Consider the following 22,013-nt stretch of genomic DNA (forward strand, 5'->3'; position numbering starts at 1 on the left):
ACTAAATATACAGTCGAGAAATGTTATGATTTAAAATACTGATGTGTATAGTTTCTGGCAGAAATTAGAGTCCTTTTCTTTTGAGATGAGTTTCATGAACATTTGAAAGAAAATTACCAGAGGCAATACAAGGTTAACACATGCTTCCCTCCGAGAGATATTTGCGTAACTAATATGGAACGGTAAAACATTATGTATGCGAAATCATTTCTTCTTATTACATTTTTATTTTTTCGAAATTGTGGGTTGTTTTGAAAGAGAAAGCATCATTAGTAAGTATTTGTACCAGCATTTCGTAGTGCCTTTAAAGAAAACTTCGTGACTTTAGTATTTCATATGTGCACAACAATTTGTTTACATTTCTGAACACGATACGGACGTTTTTTGCTGTCTGCATAATATTTTATTGCGGTACGTCACAATCGCGTCGATACATAAAATTAATAGGTTACATTTGTTGAGTAATTGTATGAAATAGTGCAATGAGAAAATGAGGAGAGAAATAAGGAGAGTACCGACAGGTGTCGCGTGTGTCAACATAGTGAGAGACTTTATATAAGAAACGAGAGGAACTGGGTACACATTTCATCAGATCGTAAACTTTTCAGCCCTATTGCAGTTTATTCATCAGGACTTTTTGAGTTCCATCATGTAAAGAGGCAATTAATAACAATTTGAGCAAATCGGTTGAATTTTTTGCAGGACATGTTCATTGTCTTATTCATTGACTGTAGTTCTGATTCATTAACTGAACAATTCAACCAGTCTTAATTTATATGAATTGGTGCAAGATGTAGCACTGTCATTAAAGGAGTGGATTCGCCAAGCTTTTGTAAAACGTGTACGTTCCTTTCACAAGTACCTCACTTCTATTAAAATAAAGAAAGCCGAGCGCCTGTAGAATAAACGACATTTAAACACGTTTTTTAATAAATATTTAATTAATAGGTTGTAACTTAACATTTCTTTTTAAAACTGTAACCTCGTACCTCTGTTTTTGTTTATTACAATATTTATTGCCAGGTCACTTCCTTTGACAGTTTTACATGAATAGCAAAGAATTACACAAAAGAAATGTACAACCACTTTTGGTCACTCTGAGGGAAATACAGTAGACTTTTGAGAAACCACATGGTAATGACATCAACATGACCTGTAACTACTACTATTAACCCTTCATATAGTGCTCTAACTATAACTGCACCTCTACCATAGGTCTATCTCCTCTCTGCATGCAGGATTTTTCCCAGAAATAGTGAAAATTTGAAAAGCTGTGCCAGTCTGCCAAAAGGAGACACAGTATAAATATGTGCACACACTCGTTAAATTTTTCTTAAGTCTTCTAAAGTATAAGAGGCTCACTGTTGGTTCAGTGCCTACGAAGAGAATGTCAGTAATGAATGTATCACTTTGGCTAGTTCCTCCATTTTCTGACACATCAAAAGTGCTGGTGGTCCTTCCCAATTTTGCAGCAATGTCCCAGATGTTTTCTGCATTTCAGTTGCATCGGGTTTTTCTACAAGAATATGTTGAAGTTCTTTGCTGCTTTGTTGGCAACAGCTTTCTCTGGGGAACAATTTTCCTCTTACAAATAGTTCCCTCACTTGTCGGCACAAATGATGCACTGTGGACACCATTTCAGACTCCAGTTCAAGTAGCTTCAAAGGCAGTTGTATGTTTTTTAAGGACTTCCAAGGTTCTTGTTTATAGAAATTCCTGCAACAGGTTCTAAGAACTTGAATGTGAACATGTCCCTTTGATGTGATAACAAGGTGTGATCACTGGATATCACCTATTTGATGACCCTTGCCTTTCATTTATATCCGGTGGATCCCAACACTTAATTATCACTGTCTGAACTACCTACAGACTACTGCATACATATATTTGTATGCTTATACGTGTGCCATTTAATGCTGGAACCAACACACGCCATACTTGTGTGTGCATGTGTTGCAGTGTTCACTCCTTAATTTGCAATTACGTTGCACATGATTATCATTGGTGAAAGGTATTTCTGCTACATTTGAAGAGGGTGGTATTTCCCATCCAGCATCTACCTTGATTTGGCCTGTGGTGAATGTCTTTCAGTTTACTGGTGAGCTTTCTTATTGTGAGGACAAAAAGTCTGTCACATAGTTGTTCTTGACAAATGACATCAGTGAGGTATTGGTGCAGGAGTTGCAAGCTGTGTTGTCATTACAAGTGGCACTGGCATATGCTGACTGTTGGACAGCGACCCACTTCAAAGTAAAACAGACGTATGTCATAGTGGGAAAGACTATATAGTTTTGTTGCATTGTGCTATACCTTAGTGTGTTAAATGGCCAGTTTACATGTTTCTTTTACATTTGACAGAGACAAATGTTGCATTTATTTTAGTGGAGGAAAAACAGTGGAGTTTTGTTAGGCTGAACCTGAAGATGGAAGTTTGGTCTCTGAATTTGTGGTTGACAAGGAGAACGATATCACCTGCTGGAATGCAGGACACACTACCTTTATCCACAACATATTATAGCACAGTGGATTTCTCTACCCCTTAAATATAGAGAGGGCTATTTGAGTTGTGGGCCACTGTAGAGTTGGGGACTTTTCAGCCAAATACCAGGTGAACCTATAGTTGGGCAGAGGGAGCCTAGTTGGAAATTTTTGATGGATGTTTTCAGTTCTGGCATTTGCTTTATGACCAAGTGAAATGTCCCAAAAACAGTGGCTGTAACTGCTGGGTGGGAATTACTGTTAATTGTACGATGGTATACCCCAAATGAAAGCGTCCGATCTCGCCCGTCCACTTTGACCCATGACGTCACAAATATGGCGGAAACGACCATAATCCACGATTCCAATATGGCGCATATAAAGTCGGTACGTACACATTGTGAGGACGAAAATACATCGAAAAACAAACACACACACTTTCCACAAAAAGGCTAATGACACTAACGGGACAAGTGCGGGAAATGGGGTGTTTTTGGGTGGGGGCAAACTAAATATAAACAAATTTAGACACCCACCCCCATACAAAACGATAAAAAAACCAGACATCACAAAACTCCCCAAATACCACTAAACACATCATCTGGAATCAGACACTTTCCTTGACCTATATATCTCAACAGCAACTCCCGATCCCATAAATTAGGATCAAACACTTCCCTAGGCCTATATAGCTCAAAAACATCTCCCGATACCAATATCAACATACACAGCCACACATTGGGATCGAACGCTTCCCTTGACCTGCACACTGTTAATTTTATCTGTCATATCCATTCCTGAACAAAAACAACAACCAATTAATTTTACTAAAATTACCACACGATGTACAGCAAACAACACTAAATTAACCTTCACACAAAATCGTTAACTCACTGAAACGAATTCCACTACAAATATAGCTGACACTCGGAACAATCCTGGATAATGAGCAAAAGCAAACTGAGCCCATTATACCACACAAACAAAAACCCTGAACATACCACCAGAGAGCACAACAAACCACAACACGACGACAACTACAAACACGCCACACTCACAAACCAAACTCTGCGCCGTCACGTCACACAACACCTTTACGTCACGGGTCAAAGCCGACGCATGGGATTGGACGCTTCTGTCGACCCAATAGAAGTATAAAAGCCTAGTGTATATGTAAGTGTATTTGTGTATATGTATAAAGAGACCACGTCGAAGTGCAGTTTACTAGAGATCACAGACAGTTGCACAACAGACACCAGTCTACTGAGACCCAAAAATGTTATTCATCTACAGGAGGAAGAAGAAAATTATGACAAATCAGACAAGATTGAGTAAGGCCTAAATTATAGAATGCAGTATAATACAACAAAGAAGGCAAGTCCAACCATTTAATCCTAGGTGATGTTGGAGAGAGCTCTCCATCAATGAAAGGCAGATACCGGGCTTATGATATATCTCCCTCTGAAACCAGCCAACCTTTTATCCCATGAAATTAGTGTCCCAATGACGCATACATACACCATAATTTCTTATTTTTGTGAGAGATTTGTTTCAGAAACAAAATTAGCTCGAATCACTCAGTTCTGACCAAGGCATTGGGAGATTTGTGATGAGTATAAGATGAATATTGGAACTTCTAAACTCTTTGCATATATTCTGAATTAAAGATTCCTCTAACAATGCACAGATGTGACTTCTGAACTTAACCTGTCCCAAGCATATTGTGTTAAAAAAAGGCAATGGGAAGAGCGTAACCAAAAGAATTGTGATGGAACTCCCCTGGTGTGCCAAGTGAATGTACAAGATAGCTGTCAAGTTACTCTCAATGGCTTTGCATTTGCAGTGCCCTGCAACCTTCATATAATTTTTTTCTTTTTTTTGTTCAGCTAATTCAGCCTCTACAAGTGTAGCCTTTTTAACCTTAAGCTAATAGATACAATTTCAATTGCTGTTTCCATGCCTTGTCTCCTACTGTCTTCTTCCAGTTGAATCTTGCATCATCAGTTCTTTATCCCAATGGTTAACTGGGCTGCCCTGTGGTCCTCATCTTTCTCTGGGACTCCATCTAGGTTGCCTTTGTCCACCTTCTGTCTTTTTATGTGGGGTATGCCTTGCCCATTTCTGTATTACAGCTTTCACTCTTTCCACTGCTGCTTGAACTCCTGTTACTGTTCATATGTCCTAACTTACTTCCCATTTTTTCTTAGTGAGACCTGGGAGTGACATTTTCGTAGTTCTTAAAGTTTATGCAAGCACAGGAAATCACAGAAAGGAATTTATCGCCAGATTACACATATCAAAAAAGTTTTGCATCACCCTGGTTCCCAGAACTCCTGAAGACAGACGTTAACTGTGGATATTGCATCACAGACACAGTCCCTTTGACTGTTCAGAGATGTCACTAAACCCACCCAAACATGTAAATAACCATGCATGAGCAGCACCTATTAGATGGAGGGGGACTGACAGCTGATCAGTTCCAGTCATTCCACCAGGAAGGAGGTACACGGCTCGTGTCGTGTGTAGTTCAACCATGCCTAGACGGTCAATACCACAGTTCGGTCGCATCCGCATTGTTACTTTGTGCCAGAAAGAGCTCTCAACAAGGGAAGTGTCCAGGCGTCTCAGAGTGAACCAAAACTTTGTTGTTCGGACATGGAGGGGATACAGAGACAGGAACTGTCGGTTACATGCCTTGCTCAGGCCGCCCAAGGGCTACTACTACAGTAGATGACAGCAATGCCACAATGTTGAATAACGCTTTTCGTGCAGCCACAGGATGTCATGTTACGACTCAAACTGTGTGCAGTAGGCTGCGTGAAGTGCAATTTGACTCCCGACGTCCATGGTGAGGTCCATCTTTGCAACCATGACACCATGCTGTGCGGAACAGATGGGCCCAACAACATGCTGAATGGACCGCTCAGGATTGGCATCACATTCTCTTCACCGATGAGTGTCGCATATGCCTTCAACCAGACAATTGTCGGAGACGTGTTTGGAGGCAATCCGTTCAGGCTGAACCCCTTAGACACACTGTGCTGTGAAGTGGAGGTTCTCCGCTGTTTTGGGGTGGCATTGTGGGAAGGGTCTGGGAAAGTCATCCAAAACCACACATCAGGGGAGATTTACCAGAGAGGGTGAGGAGGAGAGACTGCTTGTTAGGAACTGCACTGGATGACATTTGAAACCTTTAAAGTTGGAAGATAGGGCAATAAGCAAGGCAGAGATTGCAGATAAAACATCAGGCAAGAGTTAGTAAGAGTGGCAAGCCATAAAAGATACAGAAATCCCAAAGAAAGTGAAGAAAGGAATAGTTACTGAGAAGAAATACTGAGATTGAAGAAATTAACATAAATTAAGGGCCCTGGGTGGCAAGAACCAAGGATGTGTTGTAACACCAGCTCGCACCTGCAGAGTTCTGAGAAACTAGTATCTAGGGGAAGAATCTGGATGGCACCTGTGGTGAATCTGGCACCGAGGTCACAACTGTCATGTTGTAGGGCATGCTTGGCTGCAGGATATTGTGTGTTGCCAGTATACACCATCTGCCTATGGCCATTCACCCTCTGTGGTAACTTTGTGGCAGTCATGCCAATACAAATGGCTGAACAGTGTTTACAAAACAGCTGGTACATGGCATGTCATTTCACAGATGGCTCTCCCTTTAATAATATTTATATTGCCAGTTATAGGGTTGGTGTAGGTGCTGGTAGTAGAGTGCATAGGGCAAGTCTTACAGTGGGGACGATAACAGTGGTAGGAGCTATACGATAGGGAGGTGAGTGCAGAAGGCTGTCTGGGAGGGAGTGTTTGACATGGAAAAGATGGTGACCATCAAAATGTAAGTACTGATGTTTGTTAGTAGGTTTAATGTGGACAGAAGTGTGTGGATGATCCTCAGTGAGGATGATGTCAACATCAAGAAAAGTGGCATGGGATTTAAAATAGGACCATGTGAAATTTAACTGGATGAATGAATTTAGGAGATTCCAAGATTCTTAACAGGTCAGCCTCACCATGAGTCCATATCATGTAGCAGAGACGTCATCAGTCAATCCTAAACTAAACCAGATGCTGAAGGCTTATGGATCCAGGGTGGCAATTCTTCAGGAATACCTGGAAAGCCTGGAGAACTCGGGGATATGCATTATACCAGGGAAATCTCGGCAAACTTCAGCAATTTCATAAAATGTCAGGGAATTCTGTGTTATTAACTTTGTGTTGGAATTTAATTTTATTCAGTTTTATAAATCACAAATTTTAAAAGTCTGATATTTCATAGTGTTTTAACTATGGGAATATTATTCCATATAAATTATCAGTGTTTACAAACTGCAGTCAGACTGCTGCTTATGGTCAGTATATCTCGGCAAAGAGGAAACAGAAGTTGTTATTTTGAGTTGCTTGCACTTTTGTGATAGAAGAGATGTGTTCACAGTAGTGAAGGTGAAGAAGTGCTCACAGCTATTAAGGTTTGCATTTTAGAGCCAGTGTCTACTAAACTTTTCTGTTTTGAATGATCGTTGTTGTCCTATTTTTTAATATTGATCATCCTTCCAGGGACAGTCTGTGTATAGCAGTATACTTCAGTACAATTGTTTTAAGATTTCCCAGGTTGTAGTTTTCTTGTGTTTATTCTCTAATTTATGAGTACTAATGTATAACTTATTTGTGTTATGTTAATGGAAAGGAACTAAAAAAAGAGCAGAAGCTTGCCCGAACATTGTCAGCATGTAACAGCAAGCTACAGGACACAAACGAGAAGGTGGCAAAGAAGCCTTAAGTGTTTGTGGTTTTTCTTTTTTTCTTCAACTCACAACAATAAAATAAATATGCAGAACAGCTGAAAATTGTGGTGGGGCCGCCATGTACCCTCTTGGTTGTAGCCCCCTGACAACACAGGGATCGCTCTGCTGATGCCTGCGCCGTTAACTCCCCACGTATGCCAAGGAGTAGATGCCCATCTCCCTGGGGCATCGGGACTCCCGGCAATGGCCATCCTGCCAGGTGGCCTTTGCTGTGGCTGGGTGGCGCCCGTGGGGAGGGCCCTTGGTGGCATCAGGGCGGATGACCCGCAATGAAGCGTGGTACATCATCTCTCGCTGGCGGCCAGCCGCCAGCAGTCTCTAAGCGTTCTCGGGCTCAATTTAATGCTCAGAAGTACGATCCGAAAATGTTCCCCTCCCTGGCCACGCCGTGGGAAGAGCGTAAGTCTCAAGATGGAGGTAACAGTTATCCGCCCCGATTCTTAGTTTGTACGAGAGCTGATGGGGAGTCTTTTCTCTCCACAAAGCCTCAGTTATTCGTCGAGCATTTAGAGGACAAGTTTGGGGAGGTGGAGGGCTTGTCTAAAATGCGCTCTGGGTCAGTACTGATACAAACGGCTTCCTCCGCCCAGTCACGCAGGTTACTTGCTTGTGACAAGTTGGGGGATGTTAACGTTACTATTACACCACATAAGAGTTTAAATATGGTCCAGGGTGTTATTTTCCATAGAGACCTCCTTTTGCAGTCTGATGACGAGCTGCGCGCCAACTTAGAACGTAGAGGTGTTCATTTCGTCCGGCGCGTTCATCGGGGTCCGAGGGACAATCAGGTTGCTACCGGTGCCTTCATCTTGGCCTTCGAGGGTGATACGTTACCGGAAAAGGTCAAGGTGATGGTCTACCGATGTGACGTCAAACCCTATATCCCTCCCCCGATGCGGTGCTTCAAGTGCTGGAAGTTCGGCCATATGTCTTCCCGCTGCACTTCCAGCCTCACGTGTCGAGATTGCGGACGCCCATCTCATCCCGATACTCCACGTGCCCCACCTCCCATCTGCGTCAACTGCGGGGAGCACCATTCACCTTGCTCGCCTGACTGCAAAGTCTTTCAGAAAGAGCGCAAAATCATGGAATATAAGACCCTGGACCGGCTGACCTATACTGAGGCCAAAAGGAAATATGACAGACTCCATCCTGTGAGAATGACATCTTCTTATGCAGCTGCTACAACACCTGTGCTAGCCCCATCAGTTTCGAGACTTCCAGCCAGCTCGATAAGCAGTAAGACTCCTCCTGCCCCCTTGCCCGTGGGGGGCTCTACCCAACCGGTTGCTCCTGCACCACCTACCTCAGGAGCAACCTCCTCCCACCCGTCGGGGACGTCCGTCCCCGCTTCTCATCCGGAGAAGCGTCTAACTTCTTCGGCTACTCTCGCCCGTAAGAGTTCCCTTGGGACCCTCCCTTCCCAGGGTTCCACCAGCGGGAAGGATGACGGCCGCCAGTGGCATAAGTCCTCGCCAGCGGCCGGGCGTAGGGCTTCACGATCCTCCTCTGTCCCGGAGACTGAATCGGTGAAGCCTTCCCAGCCGGTGAAACCCAAGGTTCAGCGAGAGAAGTCCAAGAAAAAGACCTCTAAAGCCAAAGAACTTGCGGTGGCACCAACCCCACCGCACCTTTCGCGCTCTGCGTCTGAGGATGAAGTCGAGATTCTAGCGTCCGCTGAGGACCTTGATCTCGCTGGTCCCTCAGACGCCATGGATGCCTCTCGTACAGGTACTGAATCGGTGGCAGTGAGTGAACAAGCGGCGTAAATTGCCTTCCCAGTCCTTTCACGCCTTTCTCAGCCATGGACAATATCATCCTCCAGTGGAACTGCGGCAGTTTTTTCCAGCATCTAGCTGAGCTCCGCCACCTTATCAGCCTTCGCCCTTTCTTCTGCATTGCTCTCCAAGAAACTTGGTTTCCAGCACTGCGAACCCCCGCCCTCCGTGGCTATCGGGGTTATTTTAAGAACCGGGCTGCTTATGAAAGGGTGTCTGGTGGCGTCTGCATATATGTCCTTCACACTCTGCACAGCGAGTCTGTCCCTCTCCAGACGCCTTTAGAGGCTGTCGCTGTACGCGTGTGGACGCCACAGGCTGTTACCGTCTGCAGTCTTTACATTCCACCGGATGGTGATGTCTCGCAGCATGTCCTGGCTGCACTGGTCGCCCAATTGCCACCACCTTTCTTGCTATTGGGCGACTTCAACGCCCATAACCCTCTGTGGGGTGGGTCAGTGGCCACAGGTCGAGGCGCCATCGTTTAGCATTTATTGTCGCAGCTCGATCTCTCGCTGTTAAATGATGGTGCCTTCACACACTTCAGTGTGGCGCATGGCACCTACTCCACCATTGACCTTTCCATCTGTAGCCATAGCCTCTTACCGTCTGTCCAATGGAGTGTGCATGACGACCTGTGTGGTAGTGACTACTTTCCGCTCTTTTTGTCACTACCACAGCGTCACTCTTCTGGGCGCCCTAGCAGATGGGCTATGAATAAGGCTGACTGGGATTTGTTCTCCTCCACTGCCTCTTTTGAGCCTCTCTCTACTGATGACATTGATGCGGTGGTTCAATCGGTCACCACCGGAATCGTTACTGCCGCCGAATCTGCCATTCCCCGTTCTTCTGGGTCCCCTCGGCGGAAGGCTGTGCCTTGGTGGTCGCCTGAGATCGCTGAAGTGATTAAAGATCGCCGGCGGGCGCTCCAGCGTCACAAGCGACATCCCTCCTTAGCCCACCTTATCGCCTTCAAACGGCTGCGTGTGCGGGCCCGCCTCCTTATCCGCCAAGGCAAGGAGGAGTGCTGGGAGCGGTATGTGTCCACCATTGGCCTCCATGTCACTCCCTCGCAGGTCTGGGCCAAGATTCGACGCGTCTATGGCTATCGGACCCCTGCCAGCGTCCCTGCGCTCTCACTGAATGGAGCCGTTTGTACTGACTCCGACGTCATTGCAAATCGCTTAGCAGAGCATTTTGCTATGAGTTCCGCTTCTGCGAATTACCCCCAGGCCTTCCGCTCCATTAAAGAGCGGCTGGAACGTCGGAGCCTTTCGTTTCGCACCAACCACCCGGAATCTTACAATGCTCCATTTAGTGAGTGGGAATTTCGCAGTGCCCTAGCTGCTTGCCCTGATACCGCTCCTGGGCCAGATGGCATCCACTGTCAGATGCTGAAACACCTTTCAGTGGACTGCCAGCGGCACCTTCTCGATCTTTACAACCGTCTTTGGGTTGAGGGGGAGTTTCCTTCGCAATGGCGGGAAGGCATTGTCATCCCCATTTTGAAACCTGGACAGACCCCTCTGGAGGTGGACAGCTACCGTCCCATTAGCCTCACCAACGTTCTTTGTAAGTTGCTTGAACGGATGGTGAGCCGGCGCTTGCATTGGGTACTGGAGTCTCGGGGCCTTCTGGCTCCGTCTCAGGGTGGGTTCCGTAAAGGCCGCTCCGCCACCGACAATCTGCTGAGCCTGGAGTCGGCCATCCGTACTGCTTTTGCCCGCCGTCAGCACCTGGTCGCTGTCTTTTTCGACATGCGGAAGGCGTACGATACGACATGGCGTCTTCACATTCTTTCTACGCTTCATGGATGGGGTCTTCGGGGTCCTCTGCCGATTTTTATCCGCAATTTTCTGTCGTGTCGTACCTTCCGTGTGCAAGTCTCGGCCTCGTATAGTTCCTCCCACGTCCAGGAGAACGGTGTGCCACAGGGCTCTGTTTTAAGTGTCTGTCTGTTTTTAATAGCCATTAACGGGCTTGCTGCGGCCGTGGGTAATTCTGTCTCCGCTTCCCTGTATGCTGACGACTTCTGCCTTTACTACAGCTCTACTGGCATTGCAGCTGTTGAACGTCAGCTACAGGGCGCTATCCATAAGGCGCAGTCTTGGGCTGTAGCGCATGGGTTTCAGTTTTCGGCAGCCAAGACCCGAGTTATGCATTTCTGCCGGCGCCGAACAGTCCATCCTGAGCCGCGGCTTTATCTTGCCGACGAACTCCTTGCTGTGGTGGAGACCCACAGGTTTTTGGGGGTGGTTTTCGATGCCCGGTTGACTTGGCTGCCTCATATCCGGCAGCTGAAACAGACGTGTTGGCGGCATCTAAACACTCTGCGATGCTTGAGCCACACCCGCTGGGGCGCCGACCGCTCTACCCTGTTGCGGCTCTACCAGGCGTTAATCCAGTCCCGTCTGGATTATGGGAGCCTGGCTTATGGCTCAGCATCCCCATCTGCGTTACGGGTGCTGGACGCAATTCTCCACAGCGGCATACGCCTTGCCACTGGTTCTTTCCGCACCAGCCCTGTGGACAGCGTACTAGTGGAGGCAGGTGTACCTCCACTGTGGGTACGACGCCAACAATTACTGGCTGCTTATGCTGCCCATGTTTTTAGTTTGCCCGGGCATCCAAATTACCGTGTCCTGTTCCCGCAGTCGGTCGTCCATCTGCCGGACCGTCGGCCCCGGTCGGGTTGTTTGATCGCCGTACGCGTCAAGGAGCTTCTCTGCGGGCTTGGGTTTTTCCCTGTTCCGCCTCCTATCCAGGCGCCTCTGCGTACACCCCCGTGGTGTGTTCCTCGCCCTTGCCTTCGGCTCGACTTGGCACAGGGCTCGAAGGACTCGGTCCCTCCAGAGGCCTTCCGCCGCCGCTTTTATTCCATCCTTGCCACGTATCAGGGCTCTGGAATTGTTTACACCGACGGTTCGATGGTTGCTGGTCGTGTCGGGTATGCGCTAACTCTCGGGGACCATTCCGAACAACGGTCCTTGGCGGCTGGCTGCAGCGTTTACACTGCTGAGCTAGTCGCCATCTTTCGAGCCCTAGAGTATATCCGCTCCTGCTCAGGTGAGTCCTTCGTGATCTGTAGCGATTCCCTGAGTGGTTTACGAGCTCTCGACCAGTGTTTTCCTCGTTCTCGTCTGGTGATGGCTATCCATGAGTCCCTGCATACTCTTGCGCGTTGCGGCCGCTCTGTGGTCTTTGTGTGGACCCCCGGTCATGTCGGTATCCCAGGCAATGAACATGTTGACTGCCTGGCGAAAGAGGCCACGTGTAAACCATCTCTGGATGTTGGCCTCCCAGAGACTGATTTGCGGGCAGTCCTCCGCCGAAAAGTTTTTGCGCTTTGGGACGCTGAATGGCGCGATCGGATTACACCCAATAAACTCCGTGCCATTAAGGAGACGACGACTGTGTGGCGGTCATCCATGCGAGCCAACCGCAGGGACTCTGTCGTCCTTTGTCGGCTCCGCATTGGCCACTCCCAGCTAACACACAGTTATTTACTGCGCCGGGAGGACCCTCCTGTATGTCGCTGCGGGGCGGCTTTGACAGTGGCCCACATCCTGTTGGCCTGCCCCCTTTTAGCTGTGGTCAGGCAGACATTTGCGCTGCCTGATACGCTCCCTGCCCTTTTAACAGACGACTCCACTATGGCTGACTTAGTTTTACGTTTTATTCGGGCAGGGGGATTTTATCATTTAATCTGAGTGTTTCTGTTTTATTTTATTGTTTTGTGTTGATTCTGGCCTTTGGCCTATGATTTTAAACTGATTTTTTAATGTGTTTCTATGTGGTTGGCTTTTCCTTTTTTATTTCTATGGTCGGCCAACCACCGTCACACTCTGTGTGGTTTTAGTTCGTTTTGCCTTGTCTTTGTCTCAGTTTCTCTTGTTCTGTATCGTCTGTGATCTCTTCTGTTCCTCGTTTTTATTCTCTGTGGGTGTTCTTTGTCTTTGGAAAAAGGGACCGATGACCATAGCAGTCTGGTCCCTTTAATCCCCCAAACCAACAACTATTCTGCCATGCACTTCACAGTAGTTTGCAGTATATTGAAGCAAATTGGAAATTGTAACATTTATGTACATATTCTTCAGTGTACTAACATGGATGAATCAATACAATGTTTCTCAGTGCTATTTAGTAGAGCAGTTGTTGAAACAACGTCAAAAACTTTCCAATAGATTTATCAGTCTTAGGCAGAAAGTGAAATCTTATTCATTGATTCATTTATGATTTCATTCACAACTTGCAAATGGTAATCACTGTAATATTCATTCCTGTGTAGTCAGTTTACTACTTTGTCTGATAATGATATGGCAAATCCAAAAACTCCCGAGTTCAACAACAGGTCTCTTTGTGCCACTCACCACTTCATTCACCTGTGCCAATGAATTGTTTATGTCAACAATACCAAACTGAGTCATTTGCTGGGGTCAACATGAAGCTACATGTCCTCCTGTAACTGGGTAGATGAGTCAGTTTTAAGCTCAGAGGAAGTCAGATACGTGCATGCCTATCAAAGCGCTATGGTGTTCATGTCAGCCTTGAGGCTGATTGGAGACTTGGCTTTTGTAATGATTTTAGTGTATATATTGCATATTACAGAGAAGAGGCTGATAGATCTATAGAGTTTTCTTCCCTTTCTTAATGTGAAATGGGATAGTTTGAGCATTGTTTCAGTTTTGTGGAATTTTGTTCCGCTTGTAGAAATTGTGAAAATACTTTTGCAAGTTGCATTTATATTACTTTTAAACCAAATTTAACAACTTCTGTTGAAACTCCATTATGTCCACAAGAAGTTTGATTCTTCATTCCTCTCTCCTGTACTAATGGAAGTAAAGCTGTGAGGGTGTGTTATGGGCCGTTTCTGTGTAGCTCCGTCCATATAGCAGATGCCTGCGAAAGGCAAAATTTGTAGGTTCAGCTCCCTATGAGACACACAGCTTCAATCTGCTAGGAAATGTCAATTCAGTGCACACTCCACTGATATTAGAATTCACCTTAAAAATGCAGGGTAAGTAAACGTTAATAATTATGCCTGGTTGCAAGACAGACTAGTAGTTTTGGGAGGTAATATCAAGTTCTAATTATCCAAAGTGACTATTAAATTTATTTAGCGTAAAACTTGCAAGAAAGCAAAGTTAACACTTAGCTACAGTTTAGAGTGTCACACACTCATCATCTGGCTGTTTGTGCTTTTCATAGTGCAATTGTAAAAGAAAGTTAATTAAAAAAAAATATTTGTCTTATTTTAAAATTTCCAACTTGTGCTCCACTGTTTTGTTCTCCCTTTCTTCCATAGAGCTGAATCTTGCACAGTATTAGTTCCTGGCTAGATAAGGCTTATATCTTTAAGGACATTTCAGAGCCTAGCAAACATTTGCAGTGCTCTGAGTCTTAGTTAACTATGACTAATTTCTAAGTTGAACTACACTTTGATTCATTTAGAAACAGAGTGCTACTGCCAATCTCGTGCTGTGTAAATTTTACCGGTACCTATGCAAAAGCCTCTGCTGCCAACAACATAGTCGACCTATTCCAAATACAGAAATAGATTATAAGGTGCAGTGCACACTGCATACCTCCTCCCTACCGCATTGTTGCTGTAACCAAAAATTCGATATAAAGCAAAACACCTCAATATGCCCAATTTTACCTCTTCTTATAGGATCGGCTACCTTACTCATTAATTTACTACATATTATTTCCAATAACACTAAACAGGTATCGCCGTTATATTTTAATTGTATTCAAAAGCATGTTATTATTATTATGACCAACCAAATTGTAACAAAACGCGTGGCGTGCACTTTTAGCTTTAATAGCTTTACACACGCCCAGCCTTTATTCATGCAATATTATATATAAATATACAGACAGGACCGAAAGATCGACCTCTCTACCGTAACCAATAGAGGCAAATACGCTATTCAAGTTCCGTTACATCTATCTTGACTCATATTGTTACAGTGGTAATGTGTGCACTCTCTAAATTATGGCAGTCGAGCAGATTTTTTTACATGTCACTAGCTTTTAATCTCTCCTGTAGCTATGAAATGCTATATATTTGGGCCAGACGTAGCTGCTGACAGTACTGTTTGATGTAGTTTGTTTCTGTATCTATGTAGTAACAGTAGTCAAACTGTCATTGATTAGTGTAATTATGTATTTAGTTTATTTGCCATAACTCAACCAGTCTTCTTCATACAGACGACTGTAGTGAAGTGTCTTGTTTCTGTACAAATAAGAATGTGAGCACATAATGTTGGTACCCTTAATGGATCATATATAACTTGATTCATGTTGGATACAATTGCCAGCCTTTTCACAAGCTCATCCACTAACACTCGAAAGTTATTCAAGGGTTTTAATGTAGATCACGTATACAGAACTCCACCTGTTCTTTCCAGACTGTCCAGTTTGGTACACAAATGTCAGATTCCAACTCATGCCTTTGGTTACACAACACTCCATCTTATATCCTGTTGTGGAGTCTGCAAGGTGGACATTCACTATTCACATTCTCCAGCGTGACTTGCTTCTTGGCTGGTGTTACGACAGCTGTCACTTCACTTGCTGCCTCTGTATGTCATGTCACAGCTGGTTTTGCATCGAACTTGTGTGATAAAGTATTCAAACATATAATCAGGACACCATGAATTGTACAGTATACCTGAGTGTTACAGAGCTGTAACAACTTGTACGATAAACACACTCCTCAAAAAACAGTAAGAGTAAGGAGCGTGCACTGTGGCTTAAGACCACCTCAGACAATTTGTAATTTGTGAAGGTCAGAGACTCAGCACGCCGGACATACAAACACCACCAGAACCCTGATAACCATCTGACCCACAAACTTCTATGCAACCATGTTGGTCAACCTGTGAGAAATGCAAAACTCAGATATGTCCTCTCACTAACTGAGGACCTACACACATCCACCATGCTACAGAAAAAATCTTTGGGGTCAAGGAATAGACAAAACTAAATCTGCAGCTGAACTACTATATCCTGTTGAGAATCTAAATGACATCTTTACTTGGTAAACACAAAAGGGTGCAAACTATCGACTTCTTTAAGGTACCATTAGTTTGACCAAATGGAAAATGTTTTGCACCTGATAAGCCCTAATACAGCTAGGAATGCCATTGTATGTATTCATTCAGCAGCTGCAGGGCATGATAACAGTGCAAATGATAAATTTCGTCATCAGTCCTCTATTGCCCAAAATAATGGACGTTTTTCACCGTTCTCTGACCTCTAGCATCTTCTCAACATCCCAGAAGCAGTGACTCATAAAACCAAAAAACCAATACCTAAGAAGTAATCTGTCAAACAGCTTTCCAACTACAGGCCATATTAGTCCATGAGCAGCTTATTTAGCATCAAATAATATTTTATATGAATACCAGTCAGGTTTCTGCAAAATTTCAGCACAACAACAGTTTTACAAAAGTGACTGACCAGCTAAAACAAGCTATGGACAAACAGGTGACTATTATGTGCTTCTTGGATTTCAGCAAAGCTTTGGACATTGTTCACCTAGACATTCTACTTGCTAAACTCACAAGTCAGAGATGCTGTACATTGGTTCCATTCATACCTTACATTCTAACAGTGTGTAATGATTGGAATTAAAAGGTTACAGTGGAGGTATGTAGTTTCAGAGGTCCGAAAAGGATCAGTATTGAGCCAGCCAACTACACTCATTTTTTTTTTTTTTTTTTTTTTTTTTAAGGACATGTACATTAGTATGGTCTGCAGAAATGATCAGCATTTCAGTCACCTTGGTTCACCATGTGCGCTGTTGCCTTAGTCCACTGTGGGTCCTGATAACTTGTTCCATGTATGATGGCATCGACATGGTATAGCCATCCATGCTGTATTCACCTGTTTCCAAAGTTCATCTGTGGCGCACCCGTAATTTCACATATCCCACAAATTTCTAATTGGCAACAAGTCTCGTAATCTGGTGGGGCAGGGCAAAAGGCTGACATCCTGTGACACCAAGAAGGCATGTGTTCATACAGCAACATGTGGCCAAGCATTGTCTCGCTGAAAAATGGGATCTGGGGTGCTGTGCAGAATGTGTATGGCTATGGGTCACAGGATGTCTTTCATGTAGGACACACTGGTCACTGTGCCCTGGACACAAACCAACTGTGATCTGTGGTTGTACTGAGTAGCATGCCACAACATAAGGCCTTGAGTTGGCATTGTATGTTTGCGCAAATGCAGTCGCTGTAATGGTGCTCCCCGTGTCTGCAGTGAACCAAAATGCAGCCATTATTTTCAAAGAAACTGGTCCCTGATTCATCCAAAAACACTGTCTGATGCTATTTCTGTCCCCAGTGACATTGTTTCATACACCATTACCATCTATAATGTTTCTGCACATTCATCAAAGGTAGGCGGAGAAGTGGACGATGCACACGTAACCCGTGCCCTAATAAATGACAACGGTCTGTCACCACTGATAGTGTACAATCTGTTAAACTCTTCAGTTGAAGCTTCCGGGCTGAGAGGCCGTGGTTGATGTATAAAATTTCCACCTGACGTGTCTGTTACTCTGTTCCACAGTTGTGCCAGAGCCAAGGAGGACACAAATCTGTCCTGCAATGTCATTCATTATAGGTGTTGATTTTCTTGGGAGGTAGTCTGGGTGGTGTGACCTGACCCATATTGTTGTGTTCTACAGCACTCCATGCACAATTGTTGCACTCCCAAAACACTTTGTCCCATATAAGCAGCAGTTTCCCAGATGGGTGAATCACATCCTCTCATGCCAATAATGCACCCTCTTTCCAACTCAATGATTTGATGGTACGGTTCACGCATACGTCTGCGAGGTGTCCTACGTGTCTGCTCAACTCACACTGATCCGTTACTTTCGGTTTATAGTGCCACAGGTACAATTTACCTGTAGGTAGTGGTGTGCCGTGGTATCAATGTTGACCTTGAAACCGTGGGCTGACATTGTTCGAATGCTAATCATTTCTGCAGAATGTACTAATATAAATCTCCTGTGAGTATAAACATCCTACCTGTAGTCTTTCAATGTGTTGTTCTTTTTTTTTTTTTTCCTGAACATGAGTGTACTTTCCTCATTATGTATTTATGATGTGTCAACTATTTTCTCCCACTGAAAATATCACCTACATGCTGATGACCTTCAGTTATGTCTCAGCGCAAGTTCAATGAGTATGTAACTGCTGATTTACCTGTCTTATCTGAGTGGGTACAGAGCATAGGTTTGAAACATAATGTCTCAGTCACTCACAAAAGACTTTTACCCTGCGGTTCAGAGAATCTCTGCCATCCTTAACCCTAAACAACAAAGAAATAACCTTTTGCTCTTTTGCAGAGAAATTGGGGCTAATTCTGGATCATCTCTTAGACTGGACTAAAAATGCAACAGCAGATTTTAAGAAGGTGTCAAAGTCACTTCATTCACCACAGAAATATAAAGAAGTATTTCCTTTCAAACTTAAAAAGAAGCTTGGAGAGTCACTAATACTCCCTGTGCTTGACTATGGTGATGCTATTCCCCAAGGACTTTTTTGAACAAAAGCTCACGCAAGCTAGAACTGGCAATGAATGCTTGTGTGCAATACATTTATGACATACACTATTTCGATCACATCACTCCTCCCTATGTGCTGATAAGTGCAGAGACTATCAGACTATGTCTGCTCTGTCGTCTTCTCTGAAGCATTTTCTCAGAACTCAGCAGGTTGGGACTAGCACTACATGTCCTTGGTTCTCGCCACCCACCTGGCCTTAAGTTACATTAATTTCTTCCATCTCGGCATTTCTACACTGTAACTACTCTTTGCTTCACTCCGTTTTAGTTTTCTACATATTTCATTTTCATTCCCATCTATTTTTCATTGCCTCCCCTCCCACCTCTGTTACTTACAATGCACTTAGCTTTTCACTCTTATTAACTCGTGCACAATGCTTTAGTAGTAGTCTCTGTCTTGCATATTACTCTATCTTCCACCTTTAAGATATCAGGTTTTCAAATCTCATCCGATGCAGTCCCCAACAATGAGTTTTTCCTTCTCATCCCATTTGGTAAGTCTGGGTGACTTTCCTGAAATCTGCCTCTTTTCCTAAACCTCTGAAGTTCTTTTCCTTCAGCCTTCTGCCTTCTGCTTCAACCCTTCTACCTGAAGGAGGAGCCAGTGGCTCCGAAAGCTTGCCAGTTACAACAGTCTTTCATATGTGTGTTCTGGCACCGCTAGGTGAGTAGATTTTTTATCTATCCAATTAAATGATTTTGTCTAAATCATTTTCTGTATCAGCGACCTGAGTTTGGAACAGTCTTCATCAAAGAATCAGCGAAATTAAATTGCTCTCAAACTCCAAAAGACACTTGATGGCCCACCTTCTGCCAATAGCCATCTCTATCTCTCTGCAGCTCACTCTCTTCAATCCCTCCCCTCCCCCCTCCCCCGTCTTAACTTTTCTCTCCCTCATATTGACAGGGTTCTTTATTTAAATTCTGTTATTTCCTAACATCCATTGTTGCTATCATTTCAGTCTTCTCTTATTCCTTTACCCTTTCTGCTTCTGTAATATTAAACATTTATTCAGATGTGCTAAACTTCTCGATACCATTCTGAATAACTTTTAGTATTATTATTAGTGTCAACTATTTTTTCATTATATTATTTTTATTATTATGATCTTTATCATTGTACCCATGAATGTTTTTGTAATATGTTTTGTATGTGTTGTTCCTGATCATATGTAAGAGAGGGCCTTAAAGCTCTAATCTGGTCAGGCTAAATAAGCAATAAATAAATGTGGTATATTTTTCTGCATGGCAAAAGTTTTGTTCAACTAACAGTAATTCAAAGTGATCATATTGGTTACTTGTTTGTTAACAGAAGATGGTTCCTGTGCAGCAACAGCAATCACAGCAACAGCAATCACAGCAACAGCAATCACAGCAACAGCAATCACAGCAACAGCAATCACAGCAACAGCAATCACAGCAACAGCAGCAGAGGCAGCCAGTGTCTGAATACCAGACCTGTTGGCAGGGCACGCTTCAATGGGTAGAAAAGATAGAAAATCCTACCAATATTAATGAAATACCATGTCAAATTTCAATGCACCCAGAAGATAAACAAGATTGGTGAGTTGCATTTCCCATAAAATAAAAAGCATATCTCTTTGTTTCTGAACACAAGCATTATTAGTTCATAATTTAATAAATTTTTGACGTGTTAAACAATAAAACATAAAATGTTGAATGAAATGTTCCTCTTGTGCAGTGGGGATTTAGCTTAAATTTATTTTATAGACTAACCTTACTATACTGCAGTCTGTATATTTACTTTATATGTTATGGAATTGGCTTTTAATGTGTCTAGGTCTCAGATTACACAGAATGTTTAATTTTTATTACTTGGACTATTATTTTCAGATTAAAAATGAGTTTCAAGTATCAAGTCTCTTAATGTTAATGTAATACAAGTATATGTGGAACAATTGATCTACCTGAATTGTTAACTGATTCAATTTATTGTGGAGACGTTGCCCATCAACATAATTCTCATGCAAGTAAACAATTCCGGAACAGTTATTTCAGCATGTAGAAAGGAAACCCCACAATCAGACCCTGAAGACCACACAATAATGGATTGATCACTGTGTCATCCTCGGTCACTCATCATCAGATGTGGTATGGAGAGGCATGGGATCAGCGCACCTCACTCCCAGTGGTTGTCAGTGTTCTGATCCTGGAGCCACTGCCTCCCAGTCAGATAGCTTCTTAATAAATCACAAGTCTTAGTTCACCCTGTTTCTCCCACCAAGGAAAAATACTTTGCAGCACCGGGAATCAAACCCATGACCCCCACAAATGGGTCTGTCTAGTGGAGCATTCAGCTACTGAAATGGACATTTTAACGTGTATAAAACGTTAATGTTTTAAGAGAATTATTTGTTTCCTTACTTCATGGTATGTAAGCTAGACAGTGATTACAGTATTCACAGGCAGCTCATTTCTGTGGGAAATTTAACATGGATGTTTTAGGTTCTTTTGGCAAAAAAAAAATAATTTTTTTTGTTTACTACTCTTACTACTAGGCTAATTACTGTTTAGCTCTACAGGACCTTTATACTGAAATGTTTCCTACACCACCTTGTATTGTGTTTCTATGTGTGTGAGTAACTGTATGTTCACTGTTGTGGGTAAATACATACAGCGTACACAGGGCGATGTGTGAAACTGATAGAGATTACACGCTTCCACTGTTGTAGAAATCTGCTCCAGATGCTGCAGATACCGTGTTGAGCTGAAAGTGGTAACCAAAGTACAGATAAATATTCTTCAGGGCTCTGTTGCATAGCAATCAGATTGCTTTCAGTTCTGAGAAATGTCCAGGTACTATTGTGGATTTGAATGATCCATGAAGTGACTTCTTTTCTGAAGAAAACATCGAACTATTTCACTAGAACTGAACGCTCCCGTCGGAACTGCTCTCAAGTTGGTATTTATTATTAAATCACAATAGAAGTATATGCTGGGTGTAGAATAACACGTACCTTCTTGAAATGAACAATGTTTTATTGTTCTATTAACTGATTTCCTTCCATATACACACATATTTTACAATATGAATCAAAAACTCACAATTGCGTTGATTTTTACATCACAAGAATGGCTCTCTTCTAGTAAAAATTACTCTTAAGAACAACAAAAGCTCTATATCCTAAGAATAATTATGTGAGCACTGACCGCCACAGAGTAATAAACAATATCTTTGTCTCTCTCTCTCGTTCGCACTGTCACAGCAAGTTACGCGGCATGATACATCATATATGCCCCTCTTGTGGACGAACGTTTTTGGGCAAAAACAAACACGAGCGTTCACACAACACTACATCGGTGATTGTTTATGACGCTGTATTAATGTCCACTAGAGTA

At 43.5% G+C, this 22,013-nt stretch overlaps 1 protein-coding gene across 1 annotated transcript in view; it reads left to right on the forward strand.

Moving 5' to 3' along the window:
- The window catches only part of LOC126412250 (protein PTOV1 homolog), a 350,177-nt gene that overhangs the window by 89,994 nt on the left and 238,170 nt on the right, over nt 1–22,013 (forward strand). The window contains exon 3 of the mRNA XM_050081748.1: nt 19,966–20,216. Coding sequence (XP_049937705.1) covers nt 19,969–20,216 — 248 coding nt within the window. The 5' untranslated portion in view covers nt 19,966–19,968. The remainder of the gene's footprint in view (nt 1–19,965; nt 20,217–22,013) is intronic.

The sequence above is a fragment of the Schistocerca serialis genome, chromosome 7 (assembly GCF_023864345.2).
Source record: "Schistocerca serialis cubense isolate TAMUIC-IGC-003099 chromosome 7, iqSchSeri2.2, whole genome shotgun sequence".
NCBI lineage: Eukaryota > Metazoa > Arthropoda > Insecta > Orthoptera > Acrididae > Schistocerca > Schistocerca serialis.